Below are 23,776 nucleotides of genomic sequence, written 5' to 3'. Positions count from 1 at the left end.
AAAAAAAATCTTTCACTTCAATATTCCAATCAATTTTCCAAAGTATATCAAATGACCATTATAAATTCTAATAAATTTATTTTGGTCACTAAATAAGATATATTATTCATTTTCAACAACAATTTGACCAATTAAGATTCATGGATTAATGCACTAAGATAGTCAGTTCATACCCAAAATCATACATAAGTTCAACTCAATTTAGTTCAATGGAAAAACTTATGTTTCCGACGTCTACGGACAAGGATTGATAGATAAACTCAAAACGTAACACACACCTTATTTCACAACCAACGAGGTCAGAAAAGTTTTACCTCATAACCTATCATAAGTTTCAAATAAAAGAAAAATAGGATAAAAGAGAGCCCTACCTTGATAACCATACGTTGGTTCGACTGGTTCAAAGCGTCAACATAAATTAAGTGAAACTTTCATAGATTGCAACTTCTTCTTCCTCCTTTGATTACTAATCGGTTGATTCTCCAAAGTGGGGTGAATAGTAGGGTAGTAGCTATAATTGATTTTACAGCAAGAGCCACATTATTTAATTAATTATGAATAGTAAATGACAAATGACACTATTTTGATCATTCATATTCTTTCTAGATGATTCCATGAATAATTGTCTTGATTGTAGTAAAAAAATTACAAACCTAAAAAAATCGTGCCTCTCGAAGAGTTTTGGAGATAAAAATATACATAGCATCTTTTATGCAAAATGACCATTTCACCCTTCTATTGTATACGCTATATAATTTCCGATTTAATTCAATTTTCTTGCTCAATCTTACTGACGTGATACTTGTGTAACCCCAATTCTATATAAAATAACATTCAGTGTTGTGCACAAATTATAAAAATTTCAGCCTAAATTGACAAATTTGGGTAGAAAGGAATTTTCCAACTAAACCCTGATCTGGGGTGTTACAATTATGTCGTGAACTAGTCTTTTCAGCACAACTTTTTCGAAGCGGACTGCTATTTGTTCAACAATCGTTGGCCTCCAGCGGTCCGCTGGCCGGGTCGAATGCTCCAGATTTTCATCATCGAGTTTTAGCTATCTTTTTAGGCTCAAATTTGCACATTTCTCACAAAACACGTCAAAATACCAAAATAGATAAAATATATAATTATTGGACATGTAATGCAACATTGATACTCAAAATGGACCAAATAAAGGCCCTAAAATAGTGCAAAAACCGAGCATATCAAAGAGTATGACTCCCATTTTGTTAATATTTTCAATTCACATTCTATTAACATTTTTAAAAATTCGTGGGGGATAAAGTGTGACTTTCAATAGCTAACGTAGGGAGTAGGATTTTCTTGTGGCAGCTTTTTCAATAATTCATAGTTATGAGTTGATAAAATATGTAGATTCATATTGATTGTTTTTATTAAAAGCATGGAAAAAGAGAAAATGAAATACAGAGATATATAGTAGGAGGATAGAAATTTATTTTAGCAAACATGAAAGTAAAACACGCAGTCCCAAGTTAATAGTAGATCAATTGTCATTGTTGCGGCTATAGTTGATCAATTGTCATTGTTGCGGAGCAAATACTTAGCACAGAGCAGCATGAGGCCAATGTATGGTTTAATGGAAGCGATTTCACCATTAGCCGCAGCTTCTTCTTTGAGCTCGTACTCGATCGTAGATCGAGTTATACACTGCTTCTCGTTTCCCTCCACCTCTATCACATTGAATCTCATACGATACAGCGTGAACCCTATTGTTAGGATTGGTATACTGAAAACCATATTTCGAGCATGTTGCACGGATAGAATTGCTTGTATACAATAAACTCTACAATCCACTTTTAACCCAATGCGAGAAGAATTAATTTTATCGCATTGGTGTTTGCTTAAGCATTTATAAGATGTTTCTCAAACATTTAAATGTATAAGAAGCAAACAAGTCTAATTCTTCAACATAGTAACCTGGTCGTGAATAACGTTCACAGAAGGTGACGCAGTCGGTCCTTTGTAGAAGAGAAATAGAATTTCACAACCTAGATAGGCTTTGGCTAACTATCGTGAAAGGTTGCAGTGTCAGTCCGCATGTTTCTTTACCTTAGGAAATAAACGACACTGGTGTGGTATAGCACTGAAGGGTCTAACAATTGAGATAAGTCTTTCTTGCTATTTACTGAAAGACGAGGTCTCGGTGATTGTTATTTCTTAATCATTGTTGACATAACATTGAGCATACGACAGTGATTATGTACTACTTTGATTTATCAAATGGTGCGGATATTTCGCAATCTAAGAATCCCGGTATCTTGGGTAGTGGTGATCAATGTCTAGAGGTGCTAGTATTGTTATTGCAATGAATCGTGTGCTGTGTGAGTCCAGTTTGATAATATCCTCAAGAGGAGTTCGAAAAAGGTTTTATTATTCAGAAACCCGGCCGGTTGGAATTTATCCAGAATAATAAATAAAGATTTTGAACTAGACAACTTTTGGAAAAAGATATTAATTAATTAAAGTCAAATAGCAGACTTGAATTAATTAATGGATATTTATATCTTAAACACGGGAAATAATAAATTAAAGAGGTAAAGCCCGGATTACTCGTAATTTGGGATTGGACGGGCAGTCAATATATTATACTATAGTGGATGATAATAATATTCTGTTTGGATTTAAATTAAATTGGGGCTCAATTTAATTAGTAAAAGTCCAACAGGTTTGGCCCAAGTCCAACCTCCATGGATCCCTAATCTGGCCCATTATAACTCAATATAAAAGGAGATTAGAAAGGAGATTATTAATGAATTAAGTGTTAATTTTCGTGCTCCCCCGTGGGAGTGGGCGAAAATCGGTTTTTGAGAAAACTGATATTCTGTCTTCTTTCTAGTCAAGCCCTTTTCGATTATGACAAGCTTTGCCCACCCAAAGGTCATTATCTGAGTTCGGGACACAGATTAGAAGATTCTTGGTTGAGTACGAAGAACATCACGTGGAGAAGGCGCAAGCAATCGACGATTCTTTGGAGAATCAGATCGGTAATTCTAAACCGTAGTAATTCATGTTTTAGGTTTTAATTCCTTTTACATGAATTATGTGCGTTGTTGGATGCAATTTCTGTGTTTAACATGTAGTTAATTAATCCCATAATCGGTCAAATAGATCTGTAGATCTGATTTATTTGTTTATGCATGTCTTCCACTGTGCAAGGGGCTCCAAACCCCAGCAATTGGTATCAGAGCCAATTTTTGGCTCTGATTATGTGGATTAATTTCATGTTATGAATTGCTTGAATGCATGATTTTCTTCGTGGCGTGTTCGTTGTTTTTTTTTATTTTGATGGAATGAACAATGAATGACGAAGAGTTGCGTTCGGTTATTAGGGAGAATTAATTCCCATATATGTAATCTAAATTGATTTGTCTTTTATTGTAATGATTACATGGATCGATTGTTTCAATCACTTAATTCAATTGTGATTTGGTAACGTGAATTCACGATGGCGGCGGCTGTCTTTGATGGCTGTTCATGGTTGAGAATTCGGCTGGGCTTTCTGCGGTGACAACGTCGCTGATGCAGCGACTACACCGAGGCAGAAGCAGCGCCGATCCGACGGGGACAAGAACGGCATCGGAGATCAGCAGACGGACAGCAACGCTGCAGCAAGGCGGCTGCAGAGACGACGTCACACAAGTGACGACGACGCAGCAACGCTGGCGGCAGCAGAAGCAGCAGCAGCGCAGTAGGCTGGCCGAACTGGGAACTTAGCCAAGCTGTGCGAATATGGCTGTTCGAAGTGCTGCGACGGTGGAGTTCCGATCAGCAATTGCGAGGGGGTTCGAATTGAGTGGGAGCCATGGCTGCGGTGGTCTCCCGGACTCAACAAAGTTTTCAAAATTAATTAGTGTTTCCTAACCCTTGGAATTAGTTTTGGAATAATTCAAAATTAGTTAGAGTTTCTAAACCCTAGGAATTAATTTTGGATAAGTTTCAAGATATGAATTAGAATATGATTTGAATACATATTTACTTGGATTATCAAAAATTTAATATTTAATTAAAGTATGGATTAATGAGATATTTATCCTTATTTTATGGATTTAGATAGATTAATTTCTATCTAGATAAATCCTAGATAAATTTGGATAACAATAAATATTTTATTTTGTCTTATGGATTTATATAGATTTAATTCTATGTGAATAAGTCCTAGATAGACTAAATAATGAATTAATTATATTTGGATTTTATCCTTATTTTATGGATTTAGATATATTTAATTATATCTAGAGAATTCCTAGATGAATTTGGATGATAGTAATTGAATTTATTTACGTCATGTGGATTAAGACAGAGTTTATTCTATCATGGTGAATCCCAGAAAGACTAAGATAAATTTTAATTATGTTTAACCATATCTTGTAGATATTGATAGATTTATATCTATCTAGAATATATCTTAGTAGATTTGGACAATTAAAATCCATGTTTTTCTTGTGGATATTTATAGAATTAATTCTATTTAGAAAATATCCTAGTAGATTTAGATAATTAAATTTATCTATATCTTATAGATATTGATAGATTTATATCTATCTAGAATATATCTTAATAGATTTAGATAATTATTAATCCAGTATTGTTATTATCTTTTGGATTTAAGATAGATTTAGTTCTATCTAGTTAAATCCTAGTTGAATTAATTAATATTAATTATAGTTTATCCTAATTTTATGGATATAAATAGATTTATTTCTATTTAGAAAATATCCTATATAAATTTGGATAAAGATAATACAAGATAATCCTAATCTAATTGGATTTTGATAAAGTTAATTTTATCTAGAATAAATCCTAATAGATATGATATATTCTAGTTTCTTATTCTAAATAACTTAAGATTTTCTTAAATCTTAGAGTGATTGGATTTTATCTTCGTCTTATGGATTTGGAGAAATTTGTTTTTATCCTGAAATATCCTGGTAAGATTTAGATAATGATAATCCAAGGTCAGTTTTATCTTGAATTTTAGGATTTGATTTTATCCTTGTAAAATCTAGAATAATCCTAAGAGGATTTAGATAGATTCCATTCTATCTAGATAAATCCTAAATTAATTTGGATAGTCATTATCCAAATAAATCGTATCAAATCCGAAATTCCTATTTTGGATAAGATAAGGAATTAATTATTTAATTAAATCTCCCTAGATTTATTAAATAATTTCAATAATTATCCAGTGAGATTAATTATCATATTATTAAATGGATTTATCTGTTTATTTGGTGATTATCTGTTTTAAGTGGATTGTCTGCCTCATCTACTTATGTGATAATTATGCAAAAACCATGTTTAAAATGACTAAGCGATAATTACAACTGTGCGTTGTATATGGTCTCCATAAATTGGTCTATATATGAAGAAGTTTCTAATATTATCGCGACCCACCTTAGTGGGAGCAATAATCCTACGAAATAGCAAGTTCATAAGATTAGACTTCTTAACGGTAAATTGTTTAAACTGGAAGCATGTTTCTAATATTATCGCGACCTACCCTAGTGGGAGCCATAATCCTACGAAATTGCAAGTTCATGTGTTTAAACATATTTATAAGATAGCTATGGAATTTTGTTAGTGGTGTGCGACCTTCCCTAGAAGGAGTATCAAAACAGAAATGAAATTCCTAGATGCTAATATTTATGGTTAAAGCTTAGGCAATATTTGGCGGCCATGCCACCTTAGTGGTCTCTGGACTATTCGTCGGTATTGTGACCAGGAAATTGTTAGAATCCGAATTTGTATGACCTCCTTAGAGGCGTACTTATTTTGGTTTTCACGGTTGCGAGATACATAAATTGTTTTGTGGTTGTTTGCGATTATGTATTAAGCATAGTATGTGATAAATAGTTTTATTTCTTCTCAGCCAAATTCTTAATAATGTCTGCGAACCTTAAAGAAATCAAACTCGAAGGCCAAAATTAAGTAGACTGGAAATATTAAATGGATAAGATTCTCATTGCTGAAAACTTTAAGTTTGTACTCACTAATTTATGTCCTCCATTTCCTCGACAAAATTCTACAAAGAAAGTTTGAGAATGCATTTTATTCATGTACTCGATAAGTTCTTTGAGGAAGAAGGTCAAACTACTTTCTTTTAAGTAGTGAGACAAGTCTTGGTGTATACCGATGATAAAGGAATATCCAATGAGGACGTTGTCCAGATTCTATTGGAACATCCAAAAGAGATAGAAAGTTTTGATGAATCTTCTGATTCAGTTACTCAAATAGTTTCTATACTCAGTTCATCGCCAAATCTAATAAGAAGTGAGTACAAGAAGGTTGTTACTGAAAAGTTGGAAACCTTCAGCATTGTATTCACTTTATTACTTTTGGAGGAAGATAACATGATAGTTGACGAATTCATTAAGGCTGCATCTTTCCTATGTCTTAGTTCAATCGAACAGAAGACTAGCAATGGAAAGAGGGAAGAGCTGAATTGTCATCAATGCCTGCTGAAAGCAAGAAAGGCAAGAAAAATTTGGTGAAAAGGCAAAGAGAAGATGCATTGTAAGTCGGATTGACCTCTTATATAGAAGGACAATGGCTTAGATAACAATGCAACTTCTAAAGGAGAGATCTACATTCAGTTTCTAAGCTCATTTATGATTTACGATGTTCAATTTCATTTTTATAATGCTTGCATTATTGAGAAATGTGGATCGAATGTCTATGAGAAATGTGGATCGAATATCTATCAAAGTACCATAGAAAAATAAATTATACATCATAGTATCTAAACAATATTAATGCAAAAAGATTGAGTTTAACACGACAGTTCAACTTCTTAAACAATGTATGATAAAGTATTTATAATTGTTCAAACTGATTTTGTCTAACTCAAGTGACTATCGAGATTTTAACAACTTACTTGTTAAATAGCTTGAAAGTCAGGTAAGTCTGGTTGATGCACAATAAGTTAGAATCTTTTGGTGGTTCAAGAGATTCAGAATACTTATAGAGGTGCGACATAGAAAGACTAGCAAGTCTTAATGGTTTATACCATAGGAGACGAGCAATGAGTTAAGATCAGTAGTGGGAGTTAAATCCTAGTTGACTACTCCAAGCATTCTTCTAAAGAATGGGATGGTCATATAAGAAGATATCTAAGTCTCTCGAAGATAAGTGAACAGTTTTACTCAATAACACCTTATCATTGATGGGATATACGTTGGAAACAACGAGTTATACCTTAAAGAAACTACCATAACATCAGTACCTTCTACAACACACGAGTTGTGGACTAGAGGTAAGTTTTGTCCAGCACATCTCAAGGTGTGGAGTTATTCCAAGACAAGTTTTGGAAAAGGTATCCAAGTAATTGGAGTTGTGTACTGAGGTATGTTTTAAGGTTGTCCCAAATGATAGGAAAGGTACATGTTTTATAATCTTTATGGCAAGAATGTGTTTGTTTACACGAATACTAGATTCTTTGATGAAGATTATGTGAAGAACTACAAGCCTAACAAGTATGATAATTCTCAAGATAATGAGAATATCTATTTTCCATCGTAACCAAGAAGTCATACCATTAGAAACTTATGCACTAAGAAAATCAACGTTTGTACCTAAGATTGTAAGAGTCGTGCCGTAGTGGGAGCGTTCTTTGTGAACATAATAAGTTCATAGGTCTAAAAGAGTCTTAAGACTCAGTCTTAGATCAACTTGAACATAATCCCTGTAACTACAAGGATGCAATGACTTATTCAGATAATCATTCTTGATAAGATGATAGATTCTGAATAACAATCTTAAATAGACAAGAATGTTTGCAAGACTTACGATACTACCCATAGACTATTTCAGTCAGTGGGAGCTAGTGGACCTGCAAGTGTAAGCATGGATCTCAAAAGGCTAGAATAATGGCAAATGGTTATACCCAGAGATAATTATATTCTCGCCTGCCATTTTTGCCTAAGTCGATCTGTATATTGTCTATTGTAGCCTACATAAATTAGGATGTATGTACTATGATTGTCAAGACAGTTTTCTTTAAGTAGGAGTCTTGAGGAGATCATCTGCATGGAACATCTTAATGGTTATGTAATACAGGGCAAGAAAGTTGAAAGTGCACTATATTTGGTATTCTTAGTACTCTACGATGATGACATCTATAAAAGTTGATAAACAACTAAGAGGGTTATCTAACGTAGGAAACTGGTCGTCTACCCAGTTTAATGATGATGGATTTAAGATAATCTAGTTACATTCTAAGCATCTATGTCATTAGATTGCTAGAAAAAGAATGTATGTTTTCTTCAAGAATCCTACATCTACACAGACACTTTAGCATTGAAAATTCCAAGAAAAAGGTTTTCTTTTTCTAGACGGAATAATTTTGTCTCTAGTCAAGTGTTTTTCGACATTGAATGAGATCAAGAAGAATGAGACAAGTTCCATAATTGGAAGTCTCATATATGCTATGATGTATTAAGTTAGATATTAGCTTTGCCGTTGGCATAGAAGCATGATATCATTTTAAACATGGCCAAGGACATTGGATTGGGTAAAGAATATACTATAGTACTTGAAGAAGACTAAACGGTATGCTCTAGTTTACCAGACATCCATGTTATGTCCTTTAGGTTACATCGACTCGATTTTATAATTTATTGATGATCGAGTTATCCTCTGACTATGTGTTAACGTTAGGAGTTGAACAACGTTCACAGAAGGTGACCCAGTCAGTCTAATTCTTCAACATAGTAACCTGGTCGTGAACAACGTTCACAGAAGGTGACCCAGTCAGTCCTTTGTAGAAGAGAAATAGAATTTCACAACCTAGATAGGCTTTGGCTACCTATCGTGAAAGGTTGCAGTGTCAGTCCGCATGTTTCCTTACCTTAGGAAATAAACGACACTGGCGTGGTATAGCACTGAAGGATCTAACAGTTGAGATAAGTCTTTCTTGCTATTTACTGAAAGACGAGGTCTCGGTGATTGTTATTTCTTAATCATTGTTGACATAACATTGAGCATACGACATTGATTATGCACTACTTTGATATATCAAATGGTGCGGATATTTCGCAATCCAAGAATCCCGGTATCTTGGGTAGTGGTGATCAATGTCTAGAGGTGCTAGTATTGTTATTGCAATGAATCGTGTGCTGTGTGAGTCCAGTTTGATAATATCCTCAAGAGGTGTTCGAAAAAGGTTTTATTATTCAGAAACCTGGCCGGTTGGAATTTATCCAGAATAATAAATAAAGATTTTGAACTAGACAACTTTTGGAAAAAGATATTAATTAATTAAAGTCAAATAGCAGACTTGAATTAATTAATGGATATTTATATCTTAAACACGGGAAATAATAAATTAAAGAGGTAAAGCCCGGATTACTCGTAATTTGGGATTGGACGGGCAGTCAATATATTATACTATAGTGGATGATAATAATATTCTGTTTGGATTTAAATTAAATTGGGGCTCAATTTAATTAGTAAAAGTCCAACAAGTTTGGCCCAAGTCCAACCTCCATGGATCCCTAATCTGGCCCATTATAACTCAATATAAAAGGAGATTAGAAAGGAGATTATTAATGAATTAAGTGTTAATTTTCGTGCTCCCCCGTGGGAGTGGGCGAAAAATCGGTTTTTGAGAAAACTGATATTCTGTCTTCTTTCTAGTCAAGCCCTTTTCGATTATGACAAGCTTTGCCCACCCAAAGGTCATTATCTGTTCGGGACACAGATTAGAAGATTCTTGGTTGAGTACGAAGAACATCACGTGGAGAAGGCGCAAGCAATCGACGATTCTTTGGAGAATCAGTTCGGTAATTCCAAACCGTAGGAATCCATGTTTTAGGTTTTAATTCCTTTTACATGAATTATGTGCGTTGTTGGATGCAATTTCTGTGTTTAACATGTAGTTAATTAATCCCATAATCGGTCAAATAGATCTGTAGATCTGATTTATTTGTTTATGCTTGTCTTCCGCTGTGCAAGGGGCTGCCAACCCCAGCACCTAGATCCAGAAATCCTTTTTCCACAACATCTGCCTCCTTCACACGCTTCTCGTTATCCACCACCACGAATTTCTCCTTGAACGACTTCATTCCCCCTCCCATCCCTGCTCAATTAATCAATTAATTAATAATTACATAAATCTAGCGGAAGTTGATTGAACTGAATGTGGATGGTACCTGGACGGAAAACGACCTCGAGAATGGTTCCGGCGCCGCCGTCCCCTTGGACGACGTCGACCCGGCTGATAAAGTCGGAGCTGGCTTTCTCCGCCACTTTGGGGAGCTGTAGAGTGCCGTAGAGCTTCCACGCTTCGGTTGCCGGTACATCAACCGTCATCTCAGCGGACATTGTTCCGCACATCTTCGATTTCCGGTTGCGGCAGATGTGATGTCTATGCACTACAAAGAGGAGTTGAGATTGAGAGGGTTATTATTTATAAAATAAGGGCGTGGTTGAATTGGTAAATAGGGGCATTCATAGAGCATTTAACGGCCCAATATAGTGTTTGATTTGTTGGTTAAATTTTCTGTGTGACTCGTTTAATGGGAAATGACCCGTTGAATTATGGCTGAAAATGACTGTTTTATTATCATGAAAAATTCAGTGATAATAATATGTGCAACACTATTTCAATCTTTAATTACATAGAATTTACTAATATAGCCCTCGGCCGTAGAAATATAAAAATCATCTTTATTAGTTTTGAAACATCACTTGAAAAGACTAGTTGAAGACATAATTGATTATGTTTCATAGGTGAAATAATTCTGCGACAAATTCAACCATCACACTAATAAAAATATGAAACATCTATGTTACTAATAATTCCGCTGGTGGATAACTTCGACCTAAGGTCGATCAGGATGGTTATGCTAGGGGCGGCGCCGCTGGGGAAGAAGCTGGAAGAGGCTCTGCTCAGCCGCGTGTCGCATGCGGTTTTTGGATTGGTGAAAAGTGAAAAATAACTGATATACCTAACTTCATTTTTCATGTCCTTCAAATGATCATTTAATACCAGAAACACTAAATTCAATTTAATTACTCCCTATATTTGTGTTGAGATTATAAGAATTATACTACTAATTGATTTACTTTGTTTTACTCTAAATTCAGTGTTAGGAAAATTAGTTGGGTACGTGGAGGAATGTGAAGTTAGGTCGGATTAATTTGTCATTACTCCTCATTGATGTGATGCATATATCTAATCGATTCGAATCTTTATCATGGTACCACTTGCATCTAATACTTTGACAATTTTGGATTATAATATAACTAAATATTACTTACCAAAAAATATAGTATGGACAAAGGAAATTTATGTTTATTATTCAGCCCATGAATTTATTATTTTTTTCCAATAACATGAATTCCCTGTGGTCTATCTAACCCACCTAGAATAATGGACAAACGAGCTAGGAAGTTTATGTTTATTAGTCGGCCCATGAATTTATTATATTTGTCTAATATCTTTGAATTCCTCGTGGTCTATCTAACCCACCTAGAATAAAAAAGGATATAAATTATGATAATATTATTATTATCATACATGGCTAAGTACATAACTTTGTGTACAAATTTTTAACATGCATGTTACGTGGTAGCAACTGCAGAGATTGGCAGTTATTCTATGATTAATTAAACAATTTATTGAAATTACCCGACAAAGACGGGAGCATCACTATAAAAAAAAGGTTAAATAAAATGAAATAAAATTAAGGTCTTGAGGCATAGTTCAAAAATACAGCAGCGGAAATAAGGTTTCAAAGATAGTCAAGGATGACGCCTATGTATGAAGACACAACGCATCCAACATTTCCAAGGCCGACTCAACATCCACCGCAACATCCCGCTCAACCTGCACATAGGGAAAACATATGCAGGGCTGAGTACTTGTTGTACTCAATGGGCTCATGCCGAAAACATTTTATACAGTTATGTCATCTATACCAGTGATCTCAAGTTTTATGTGCAGTTAAGAAATATCACGAGAACACAAAAATATTTCAAAGTCTGGCTAGACAATTATTCTCCCCACTTTCTCATCGATCCATCAATCACAATCATCATATCACAGTGCGACGAAAGTGTGGCCACACTATTCGCCCATGAGACCGGCCGACTAGCAAGGACGGCTCACGATCCCACCAGTGTACACAGCCTGATAGGGTTTGTGGCCCTACTCAGACCAGAATTCGTTTCACAACACAGTCATATAGCCTAACGGAGCAAGCTCATACGAACTAGGCATCAGGCAACAATCTCATAAACAAAACATCATAGCATGACAAAACAGTTAAACAACCCTTATAACACCACAACATATTTTCGGAAAATAAAGAGATTTGAAAAAGAAAGCCCACCTTGTTTGCTTAAACAATTCAATATCCACTTAAGGCAACCCTCGTTCCTTGTGCTCAAGTACACACAAAAACCCTTGCCAAACCACAATACAAATCAGCCTTCCATCAATTCACATTATCATGCATGTCCTATCGTTCCTTTTATCATTCTCTTAAATTACCCATCCCAACATTCATCAACATAAGGAAAACATGCCATAATATTTCTCAACGTGTCACACATAATCACGTCATAGGATACATTCCTAAATCATACATGCATCATATAATTCACTCAAACTTGGCAACAAGTGATATTTCCACATAACAACAAATCTGGCAGAACTGCGCGGTTGGTTTGTAAAAATCACCAAAAATCCATCAGACCTCATATGAAGCTAATATTTGGTCACAACACAGTAGACACATTCAAGTTCATCCAGTTAAAATTTCACACCAAAATCACGTCATTTGGTCAGTCAGAACAATAATGCAACTCTCTGGTCGGAACACAAAAATTCTGGCAGCACTGTGCAGTTCGATTGAAAAATTCACCAAAAAGTCATCCGATGTCCAATGAGGCTGAAATTTTCACAAAACTCAGAAGACACTTAAAATTTCATCTAGTTCAAAATTCACATCAAAAGGAGGCCATTTGATCGGTCAAAGAGAAAACGAAACTTTCTGGGCGAGAATACAAGTTTCTGGCAGAATTGCGCAGTCAATTTCAAAAATTTATTAAACATTCATCTTTTGTCAAAAAGGGCTGAAATTCACACACAACACATAAAACACTTTGAAGTTTACTCTTTTAAAATTTTGTGTCAAAAATCGATCGTTTGGTTGGTCAAACACACGTCGGAATCCACTGTCCGAACACCACAGTTTCAGGCTTCACAATTTCGAAATTAGGGTTTCTTCCTCATTCATCCCAGCACAATTTTTTTTCCCACACACAATCATTCTTAAAAAGGTTCTCACAATCATGTTCTCATATAATCATACATCATTCATCAATGATTCATTCAAACTTCACACATATTCATTCAAAATCGCATATTCACAATTGTTCTCATACGAACACAAATTCCCACCGATTAATTATGCGATCTAAGATTCCTACACTCAGTATATGCCTGAGAGAATCAAGAACAAGGTTTCAATGGAGAAGATGAGGAAAAGATTTTAGTTATACCTTCTTGAATCAAAAATCAAACGGTAGAAGCAAGGATTGATGCGATTCGTCGGGAACTCTTGAAAATTCGAACTCCAATGGATGCAAGAACATGTGTTTGGCGAGCTCTTGGTTCTTTCGAGTTTGCCACAGCACCAGAGTTGTCACAATAAATAGTGATGCTCTTGGGCAGATTCGAAACCACACCTAAATCCATAAGGAAGTTCTTGAACCATACTGCCTCTGTTGCAGCCTCCGAAGCGGCCACATACTCGGCTTCCATGGTTGAGTCCGCGATGCATTTCTGCTTCACACTCTTCCAAATTACGGCTCCATCTCCTAAGGTGAACACAAATCCTGAAGTAGATTTTCTCGAGTCCTGATCAGCTTGAAAATCTGAGTCAGTATATCCCAAAGGACAGAGCTCGACTGCATTGTAAACTAGAGCATAGTCTTTAGTCCGTTTAAGGTACTTGAGTATGTTCTTTACGGCAGTCCAATGTCCTTGGCCCGGATTGGACTGATATCTTGCTACCATGCCAACGGCAAAGCAAATATCGGGTCTTGTACAAAGCATAGCATACATGAGACTTCCAACCGCCGAAGCATATGGAATCCTTCTCATTGCTTCTATCTCAGACGGCGTTTTAGGGAACATCTCTTGAGATAAATGGATGCCATGTCTCAAAGGTAAGAAACCTTTCTTGGCGTCCTGCATGCTAAAACGACTAAGTACTGTGTTGATGTAAGGTTCTTGAGATAAGCACAACATCTTCTTTTCTCGATTCCGAAGAACCTTGATCCCGAGGATGTGTCCTGCGTCTCCCATATCCTTCATCTCGAACTGGTTTGATAACCAAGTTCGTACTGATGACAACATCTTTTTATTGTTTCTAATAAGAAGAATGTCATCTGCTTATAAAACTAAGAACACCACATTCTCCTTTTCAATCTTCTTATAAACGAAGCTTTCATTTGGGCACTTTTCGAATCCAAACTTTCGAACAGTTTGATCGAAACACTGGTTCCACGATCTAGATGCTTGCTTAAGGCCATAAATAACCTTCTTAAGCTTCCAAGCCATGTGTTCCTTGCCCTTTATGGCATATCCTTCGGGTTGTTCCATGTAGATGGTCTCCTCAAGACTACCGTTCAAGAACGCAGTCTTAACGTCCATCTGCCATACATCCCAATCTATATAAGCTGCTATAGACAATAGTATACGGATCGATTTGAGCATGGCCACCGGGGAGAAGGTCTCGTCATAATCGACACCTTTCTTTTGGGTATACCCCTTAGCCACTAGTCTTGCCTTAAAGACTTTAACTCGTCCATCGGTTCCACGTTTACGTTTATATATCCATTTACTCCCAATGGCAGTACAGCCTTCGGGTAGGACGGATAAATCGTAGATGACTTTGTCTATCATAGATTGTAGTTCCGAATCCATTGCTTTCACCCATTCGCAATGATCGATATCCGCCAGCGCCTCTGCAAAGATCCAGGGATCTAATACATTGCTGTCCGAGGAGTGATCCATAGATTCCCCCAAACCAATGTATCTATCGGGCTCATTAGAGACCCTCCCACTGCGACGCGGCAATACAATACTTGGAGTAGAAGTTGAAGTTTCGGGAATTGTTTGTACACTTGGTACTTGTTCTTGGTTAATGGAATTTGTGACAGAAGTTAGCTCTTCAAGAGCCACTTCACTGCTGGGTTTATGATTCATTACATAGTCTTCCTCTAAGAATGTTGCGTGAGTACTCACAATAACTTTCTTATCTCGGAGACTAAAGAATTCATAACCTTTCGTTCCTTTGGGGTATCCTATAAACAAACATACCTCTGTCCTTGATCCTAGCTTAGTTGGATCCTTTTCCAATACATGAGTCGGGCAACCCCAAATCTTGAGATGTGCTAGATTGGGCTTGCGACCAGTCCACAACTCATAAGGAGTAGTAGGTACGGATTTTGACGGTAAGTTGTCTAATATATGGCTTGCAGAAAGCAAGGCATGTCCCCAAAATGAAGTAGGTAGCCGTGCATAACTCATCATCGATCGGACCATGTTTAACAAGGTCATGTTCCTTCTTTCAGCCACGCCGTTCTGCTGTGACGTGCCCGGCACAGTCAATTGGGATTGAATTCCCGACTCCGATAAGTAGTCCAAAAACTCAGCACTGAGGTATTCACCTCCACGATCAGATCGCAGGCATTTGATACTCTTACCATGATACTTCTCCACTTGAGCCTTAAAGTCCTTGAACTTGTCAAAAGACTCTGACTTGTGGGTCATCAATTAGACGCATCCAATTTTCGAGAAGTCATCAATGAATGTGATGAAGTATCGAAAACCACCTCTTGCTTCAGTAGACATTGGTCCACATACATCGGAATGAACGAGCTCAAGTACTTCCTTGGCCCTATTGCCCTTAGCCTGAAAAGGCCTCTTGATCATCTTGCCTTCTAAGCATGACTCACACTTATGAAAGGGTTCCTCCTCTAGACCTTTAATAAGATCTTGTTGAACAAGAGAATAGATCCTCTTTCATTGGCATGACCAAGTCTAAAGTGCCATAAGTACGTTTCGTTCATTGAACTTGAAGGTTCTTTTCGTTTCTTTGAAATTTTCGATGTTGTATTGAGTTCTAATTTGCGATTATTATATTGTGTAGATGTGATTGTGTACAGATCGTTTTCCATGATACCACCACAGATATAAGAACCATCTTTCTTAATAACGCAATTGTCATTAAAAGAAATCGAATATCCATCAAAAACTAATTTATAAACTGAATTAAATTTCTTCTAAAAGTAGGTATCAACAAAACATTCTTCAAAATCAAAAATCTATCATTACTAAAATGCAAATAAATGTCTCCCACTGCAACGGCCGCCACTTTTGTAGCATCGCCCAGCTGGACTTCGATCTCACGATCATGTAGCCGTCTTGTCACCTGCATTAAGTCAGGATCAAAACAAATATGATCAGTTGCTCCTGTGTCAATAACCCAAGTGCATGTAGATGTCGAAGCCAAACATGACTCGACTACTAGATCTTGGTGCATACCTGTAGCCTTGCCCTTTTTAGGACAGTCTGGCTTCCAATGCCCCTTCTCTCCACACTTGAAACACTTCCTCGTGGGCTTCTTGTTAGCCCTCTTCTTCTTCTTTCCCTTAGCCACTTTGCCCGATTCTGAGTTCGGTGCCTGCCTTTTTCCTTTGCTAGGCTTGAAGCCAGATGAACGAGGCGCCGAAGTCATCATGGCAGCCTTAGCCTGAACCATAAGGTCCTCTGCCGACTGAAGTTCAGTCAACAGTTGTGCCAAGGTGTAATTCCTTTTGTTCATCTCGAAATTGAGCTTGAACTGCTGGAAGCTAGGGGGAAGACTTTAAAGGATAATTGTTACCTGGGACTAGGGATCGATCGTCCCTCCCAAAACCTCAATTTGGTTGAGGTTGCCCATCATCTCGAGAACATGGTCCCTCACAGAGGAGCCTTCCTTCATTGTCATCGACATGATACTCCGAAAGGCTTGAGACTTGGCCGTTCGATTCTGAGTACCAAAAAATCCTTGAGATTCTGCATGATCTCGGCGGCAGTTTCTATGGAAGAATGCGGATGCTTGAGTACTGAAGACATAGAAGCGAACATGTAGCACTTAGCCATCTCATTCGCCTTATGCCACCGTTTGTGTGCATCTCTGACTCCTGCCGCAGCGTTAGCCGCCGGCACTGGAGGTCGCGGGGTTGTGAGCACAAAGTTGTACTCTTCAGCTGTAAGAACGATGTCCAAATTGTTTCCATTCTATGTAATTTTGGCCCTCGAGTTTACTTTCTTTAAGAATTGCAGAAAGAGGATAGAATGACATTTTGACGATTTGATTTGCATTGCAAAACAGAGTTTTAACTTATTTGTCATAAACTTATGTAAGAAGTTTGATAAGATTAACCATAAAACTTTTCAAAATCTTACAACTACAAAATTAAAATTTTGTACCTTCCAGAGGAGGTCAATACGCATTAAAATCTTACAATTTTACTGATCACAATCATCGACGAATAGTCCAGAGACACAGAGTGGCATGGCCGCCTAATGTTGCCTAAACAAGACCACCGAATTTTGCATTACAGAATCTCATTCCTACAACACACTCACATAACAATGCTTATGTGCTGCTAACAAGATCAAGCTATCTCATAAATTCTGTGTGAACATCTGAATCTCGTAGTTTCTTAGGATTATTGTCCTCACAAAGCAGGTGGCGATAATATTGGAAACCACATTCTAGTTCATACTATTTATATTTGAGAAGTCCGCCCTTACGAACTCGCTATTTTCTTAGGATTATTGTCCTCACAGAGCAGGTGACGATAATATTAGAAAAAAGCTTCATAAATTGCAGACCAATTGATGGAGACCATATACAAACGTTGAGTTCGTAATTATAGCATAGATATTTTGGGTTATGGTTTTTATTCAATTATCCTTAGCCTTAAGGAGGAAAAAGGCTTAATTAAATTCTATTAGTATTTAATTGACTGGATAATTAAATCTGGTAATGTATTTTATTATCTCATCTTAGGAAAATAATTATTCTAGAATTTAATTCTTGTTCATGTCTTCTATAAGATATATCTAAAATAAACAAAGTATTTAATTCTTAATTAGACATGAAATATTAAATACAAATTATTTCCATGTTCAAGATTAGGAAGAGAAATTATATTATTTAATGTATTCATACATATCTATCCTAATTAGGATTCTAGATATATAAATATTAGGAAAATATTAGGAAACTATTAAATTATTCTTATCCATATCATCTAGGAATAAAATAATATTATTTATTTCCATAGATATAGATAATAATAAAAATATTCATAAAATCTAGGTAAATCTTCCAAAAAGATTTTATTTCCATTAAATAATAATATTTTAATGATATCATTTAATTAATGAATTAAATAATCATTAAAATAATCTTTCATCGTTATCTCATCGATCAAGATGTGCATGAACGATGAACGACGAAGATCCGACGAGTTCATCATCGGACCACGACGCACGCAGCATCACAGCCACCGGCGCGCAGGTGGCCCACCAGCGTCTCGGCCAACGGCTCGTCGGGTGTCGCAGGCATCTCGGCCAGGAGCGTGCGCTGTGGCGCGGCTCCTCTCGGCCTGAGTGAGCGCCCGTCTCGGTCTGATGATCCGTCGGGCGGCGCGAGCTCTCGGCCAGAAGCTCCGACCGCCCGTCTCGGTCCATCTCGCTCCAGCTCCTCCCTCTGCCCGAACCAGTGTCTTGGGCACAAGCGCGACGCTCTCGGCCAGGCTTTCCGTCGGGTGGCGCCGGACCTTCCGCCTAGGGTTGTGGCTCGGCGTCTCGGCAAGTTCTCGGTCGAACCGCCGCACCGCGCCAGCGCCTCGTCGAAGCTTCGGGCGAGAGCTGCCTAGGGTTTGCGGTCTCGGTCACCAAGAATATGCTTCGCAATCAATTAATACATGCATACATGAATTTCGCAAAATTTAGATCCAAATAATCAGAGCTAAAGACTGGCTCTGATACCAATTGAAGGGGTTGGCAGCGGAAGCGTTGCGCTTGTAACGGATCACATAAACTGATCTATTTAGCAGATTATTTAGATAAATTCTATTCGCGTAATTATCACATGTATCATGCTCATAACTTGAATTTAAACATGCTTTAGTACAAATAATTCCTAAAACATGCTTACTACGGAGTTAGCCAAATTACCTCGTTGATTCTCTTGAGAGTCGAAGATCTTGAGTACTGGACCTCGGATCTTCTGACTGGTGTCCCGGACTGTAAACTGATATTTGTGTGGGCAAATCTCACCAGAATACTAGGACTTAAATAAAGAAGACAGACAGAATTCTGCTCATGGAAGGAGAGCAAAATTTTGACTCCCTCTAGGATAAGGGGGGACGAAAATTTGAGTAAAAACAATAATGAAAAAGTTGTCTTCTGTCTCCTTTATTCTCCTATTTATATTAAGTCGCATATTGGGCCCAGTCAGGGATCTAAGGAAGAATTTGGACATGGCCTCATCCAATTAGCTTTTTACTAATTAAATTGAACCCACAATTTAAAACAAGCTTATATTGGAATATTACGAGCAGCCACTACAGAAGTAATATTGCACTGCCTTTCCAAATCCGAAATTACAAGTATTCCGGGTTTCCTTTAATTTGTTTAATTCATTTCCCGCGCTTAAAATAGAAACATCCATTAATTAATTAATGTCTGCTATGTGATTAATTAATTAACATATTTTTAATCTCCAAGAGTGGACTTAGCAAGAAACTCTTATTTATTATTCATAGAGTAATTAAAGTCCAACTAGCTAGGTTCCGAATAATAAAACCTCGTTTCGAGCTCCTCTTGTGGATGTTATCAAACGAGACTCTCCTCGCGCATGATTCAACATAATAGCAATCCTAGCACCGCTAGATAATGATCACCACTACCCAATATACCTGGATCGTTGGGTGACGAAAAACCAACACCTTTGGTAAGTCAAAATAGTAGATACTCAATATCGTATGCTCAATGCCAACGTACATTGATTAAGAAATTATTTATCAAGACCTCGTCTTTCAGTAGATAACATAAAGACTCGTCTTGCTGTTAGATCCATTCAGTGCTATACCACACCAACACCATCTTATTTCAATAAGGCTTAGAAATAATCGGACTGACATTGCAACCTTTCACGATAGGTAGTCTAGGCCTATCTAGGTTGAGAAATTATTATTTTTCTTTGTTCAGAACTGACCGCGTACCTTAAATTGAGCGCAGCCCACAACCGGTCTACTAAAACAAAGACTTAGACTTTATTATGTTTGCTTATACATTTAAATATGCAATAAACATCCATTAAATGTAAAACATAACAACATTATGACAAAAATAATCCGTTGCATTACTTGGAAAAGAATAATTAGAGTTTTACAGTATTCAATCACTCGAAAGGTGATTTCTAGCATACAAACCCTAACAATATATATATATATAGATTGCAGTAATTACTCCTAATTAAATCCTCCAATAAAAAAAAATCACCAAATATTCTATTACTATTCACAGTTTTATGTTCGTCAACTTAATACTAATTTAAAAATATTAATAATCACAGATAAATTTCAAGATCAATTAAATGCATTCCATATACTACTCATTTTATCTATCCATTCCATGTTTGTTTCATGTCTTTTATTCCCTTAATCAAATTCTAAGTTACTATTTCCACTAGGTACTTTATACTCCGTAATTACTAATCTTACTTAGTAAATCCTCAAATTTAGTTTAACATCCATAGTCATTCTAATTCATAATTCTTTTACCAAATCTTATAAATAAAACTCATTAACCTTATCAACTAAATTTCTTTAATCTCAATTATTTGCAATCGTTAGAATATGCTTCAATCATCAATTCTAGTCTTATTTCTATGGTTAATCCACTCACATAATCACACTTAGTTATTAGTCATTACCATATTCAATTCCTTACTCAAAAAATGATCTTTCACTTCAATATTCCAATCAATTTTCCAAAATATATCAAATGACCATTATAAATTCTAATAAATTTATTTTAGTCACTAAATAAGATATATTATTCATTTTCAACAACAATTTGACCAATTAAGATTCATGGATTAATGCACTAAGATAGTCAGTTCATACCCAAAATCATACATAGGTTCAACTCAATTTAGTTCAATGGAAAAACTTATGTTTCCGACGTCTACTGACAAGGATTGATAGATAAACTCAAAACGTAACACACACCTTATTTGACAACCAACGAGGTCGGAAAATTTTTACCTCATAACCTATCATAAGTTTCAAATAAAAGAAAAATAGGATAAAAGAGAGCCCTACCTTGATAACCATACGTTGGTTCGACTGGTTCAAAGCGTCAACACAAATTAAGTGAAACTTTCATAGATTGCAACTTCTTCTTCCTCCTTTGATTACTAATCGGTTGATTCTCCAAAGTGGGGTGAATAGTAGGCTAGTAGCTATATTTGATTTTATAGCAAGAGCCACATTATTTAATTAATTATGAATAGTAAATGACAAATGGCACTATTTTGATCATGCATATTCTTTCTAGATGATTCCATGTATAATTGTCTTGATTGTAGTAAAAAAATTTTTACAAACCTAAAAAAATCGTGCCTCTCGAAGAGTTTTGGCGATAAAAATATACATAGCATCTTTTATGCAAAATGTCCATTTCTCCCTTCTATTGTATACGCTATATAATTTCCGATTTAATTCTATTTTCTTGCTCAATCTTACTGACGTGATACTTGTGTAACCCCAATTCTATATAAAATAACATTCAGTGTTGTGCACAAATTATAAGAATTTCAGCCTAAATTGACAAATTTGTGTAGAAAGGAATTTTCCAACTAACCCCTGATTTGGTGTGTTACAATTATGTCTTGAACTAGTCTTTTCAGCACAACTTTTTCGAAGCAGACTGCTATTTGTTCAACAATCGTTGGCCGCTAGCGGTCCGCTGGGCGGGTCGAATGCTCCAGATTTTCATCTTCGAGTTTTAGCTATCTTTTTAGGCTCAAATTTGCACATTTCTCACAAAACACGTCAAAATACCAAAATAGATAAAATATGTAATTATTGGACATGTAATGCAACATTGATACTCAAAATGGACCAAATAAAGGCCCTAAAATAGTGCAAAAACCGAGCGTATCAAAGAGTATGACTCCCATTTCATTAATATTTTCAATTCACTTTCTATTAACATTTTTTAAAATTCGTGGCGGATAAAGTGTAACTTTTAATAGCTAACGTAGGGAGCAGGATTTTCTTGTGGCAGCTTTTTCAAGATTTCATATTTATGAGTTGATAAAATATGTAGATTCATATTGATTGTTGTTATTAAAAGCATGGAAAAAGATAAAATGAAATACAGAGATATATAGCAGGAGGATAGAAATATATTTTAGCAAACATGAAAGTAAAACACGCAGTCCCAAGTTAATAGTAGATCAATTGTCATTGTTGCGGCTATAGTTGATCAATTGTCATTGTTGCGGAGCAAATACTTAGCACAAAGTATCATGAGGCCAATGAATGGTTTAATGGAAGCAATTTCAACATTAGCTGCAGCTTCTTCTTTAAGCTCGTACTCGATCGTAGATCGAGTTATACATTGCTTCTCGTTTCCCTTCACCTCTATCACATTGAATCTCATACGATACAGCGTGAACCCTAGATCCAGAAATCCACCTTCCACAACCTCTGCCTCCTTCACACGCTTCTCGTTATCCACCACCATGAATTTCTCCTTGAACGACTTCATTCCCCCTCCCATCCCTGCTCAATTAATCAATTAAATTAATTAGGATAATTACATAAATATAGCGGAAGTTGATTGAACTGAATGTGGATGGTACCTGGACGGAAAACGACCTTGAGAATGGTTCCGGCGCCGCCGTCCCCTTGGACGACGTCGACCCGGCTGATAGAGTCGGAGTTGGCTTCCTCCGCCACTTTGGGGAGCTGTAGAGTGCCGTAGAGCTTCCATGCTTCAGTTGCCGGTACATCAACCGTCATCTCAGCGGACATTGTCCCGTACATCTTCGATTTCCGGTTGTGGCGGATGTGATGTCTATGCACTACAAAGAGGAGTTGAGATTGAGGGTGTTATTATTTATAAAATAAGGGCGTGGTTGAATTGGTAAATAGGGTTCTTTTTAATTGGTTTCTCCTTCCGTTTATGAACAGGTACTATCGTGGTAAACACTGGACCAACCCGTTCGCGCTCAAAAACATGAACGCTCAGTGGAGAGTTCAGGAGGACGGAGTTGTAACAACCCGTTACAGAGTCGCCTTAGCAGCAGCCGCTGAGCAACAAATCGGCGGAGAAGAAGGAGAGCAGAATACACCACCAAAGCCACCACTTAAGCAAGCAGAAGAGGAGATGGCCCACATCGACAACGATTCTGGAATTGGACCTCTGCACGCCCATGACGAGAGGGAGCCCACCCATGCCATCGCTTTTACACCTGGCCGTCTTGTCCCACTTTTACGGCCTCTCGAAGGAATGTCCGTACGCCTTCCTGGAGGAATTCTGCCGATATTGTGATATCCAACCCGTTCCAACTGGATCCACGTCGGAAGATTATAGGCTGAAGGCTATTCCCTTCATCTTGAAGGGAGATGCTGGAGTGTGGCTGTCAAGACTTCCAGAAAACTC

The 23,776-nt window shown here is 36.8% G+C and overlaps 1 protein-coding gene across 1 annotated transcript; it reads right to left on the bottom strand.

The window, feature by feature from the left end:
* Positions 1 to 1,436: 1,436 nt before the first annotated feature.
* LOC121768916 (norbelladine synthase-like) lies at positions 1,437 to 23,157 on the bottom strand. Its single transcript, XM_042165528.1, has 3 exons — positions 22,974 to 23,157; positions 22,767 to 22,893; positions 1,437 to 1,708 (listed from the first exon to the last, which is right to left on the bottom strand). The coding sequence occupies exons 1-3, from the start codon at positions 23,155 to 23,157 to the stop codon at positions 1,537 to 1,539; spliced, it is 483 nt and encodes a 160-aa protein (XP_042021462.1). The 3' UTR covers positions 1,437 to 1,536.
* Between the last annotated feature and the right edge of the window lie 619 nt (positions 23,158 to 23,776).

This window comes from Salvia splendens, chromosome 15 (assembly GCF_004379255.2).
Source record: "Salvia splendens isolate huo1 chromosome 15, SspV2, whole genome shotgun sequence".
NCBI classification, from domain to species: Eukaryota; Viridiplantae; Streptophyta; class Magnoliopsida; order Lamiales; family Lamiaceae; genus Salvia; species Salvia splendens.
Note: the sequence above shows the minus strand (reverse complement) of the source record. Positions and strands in the feature narration are given on the sequence as shown.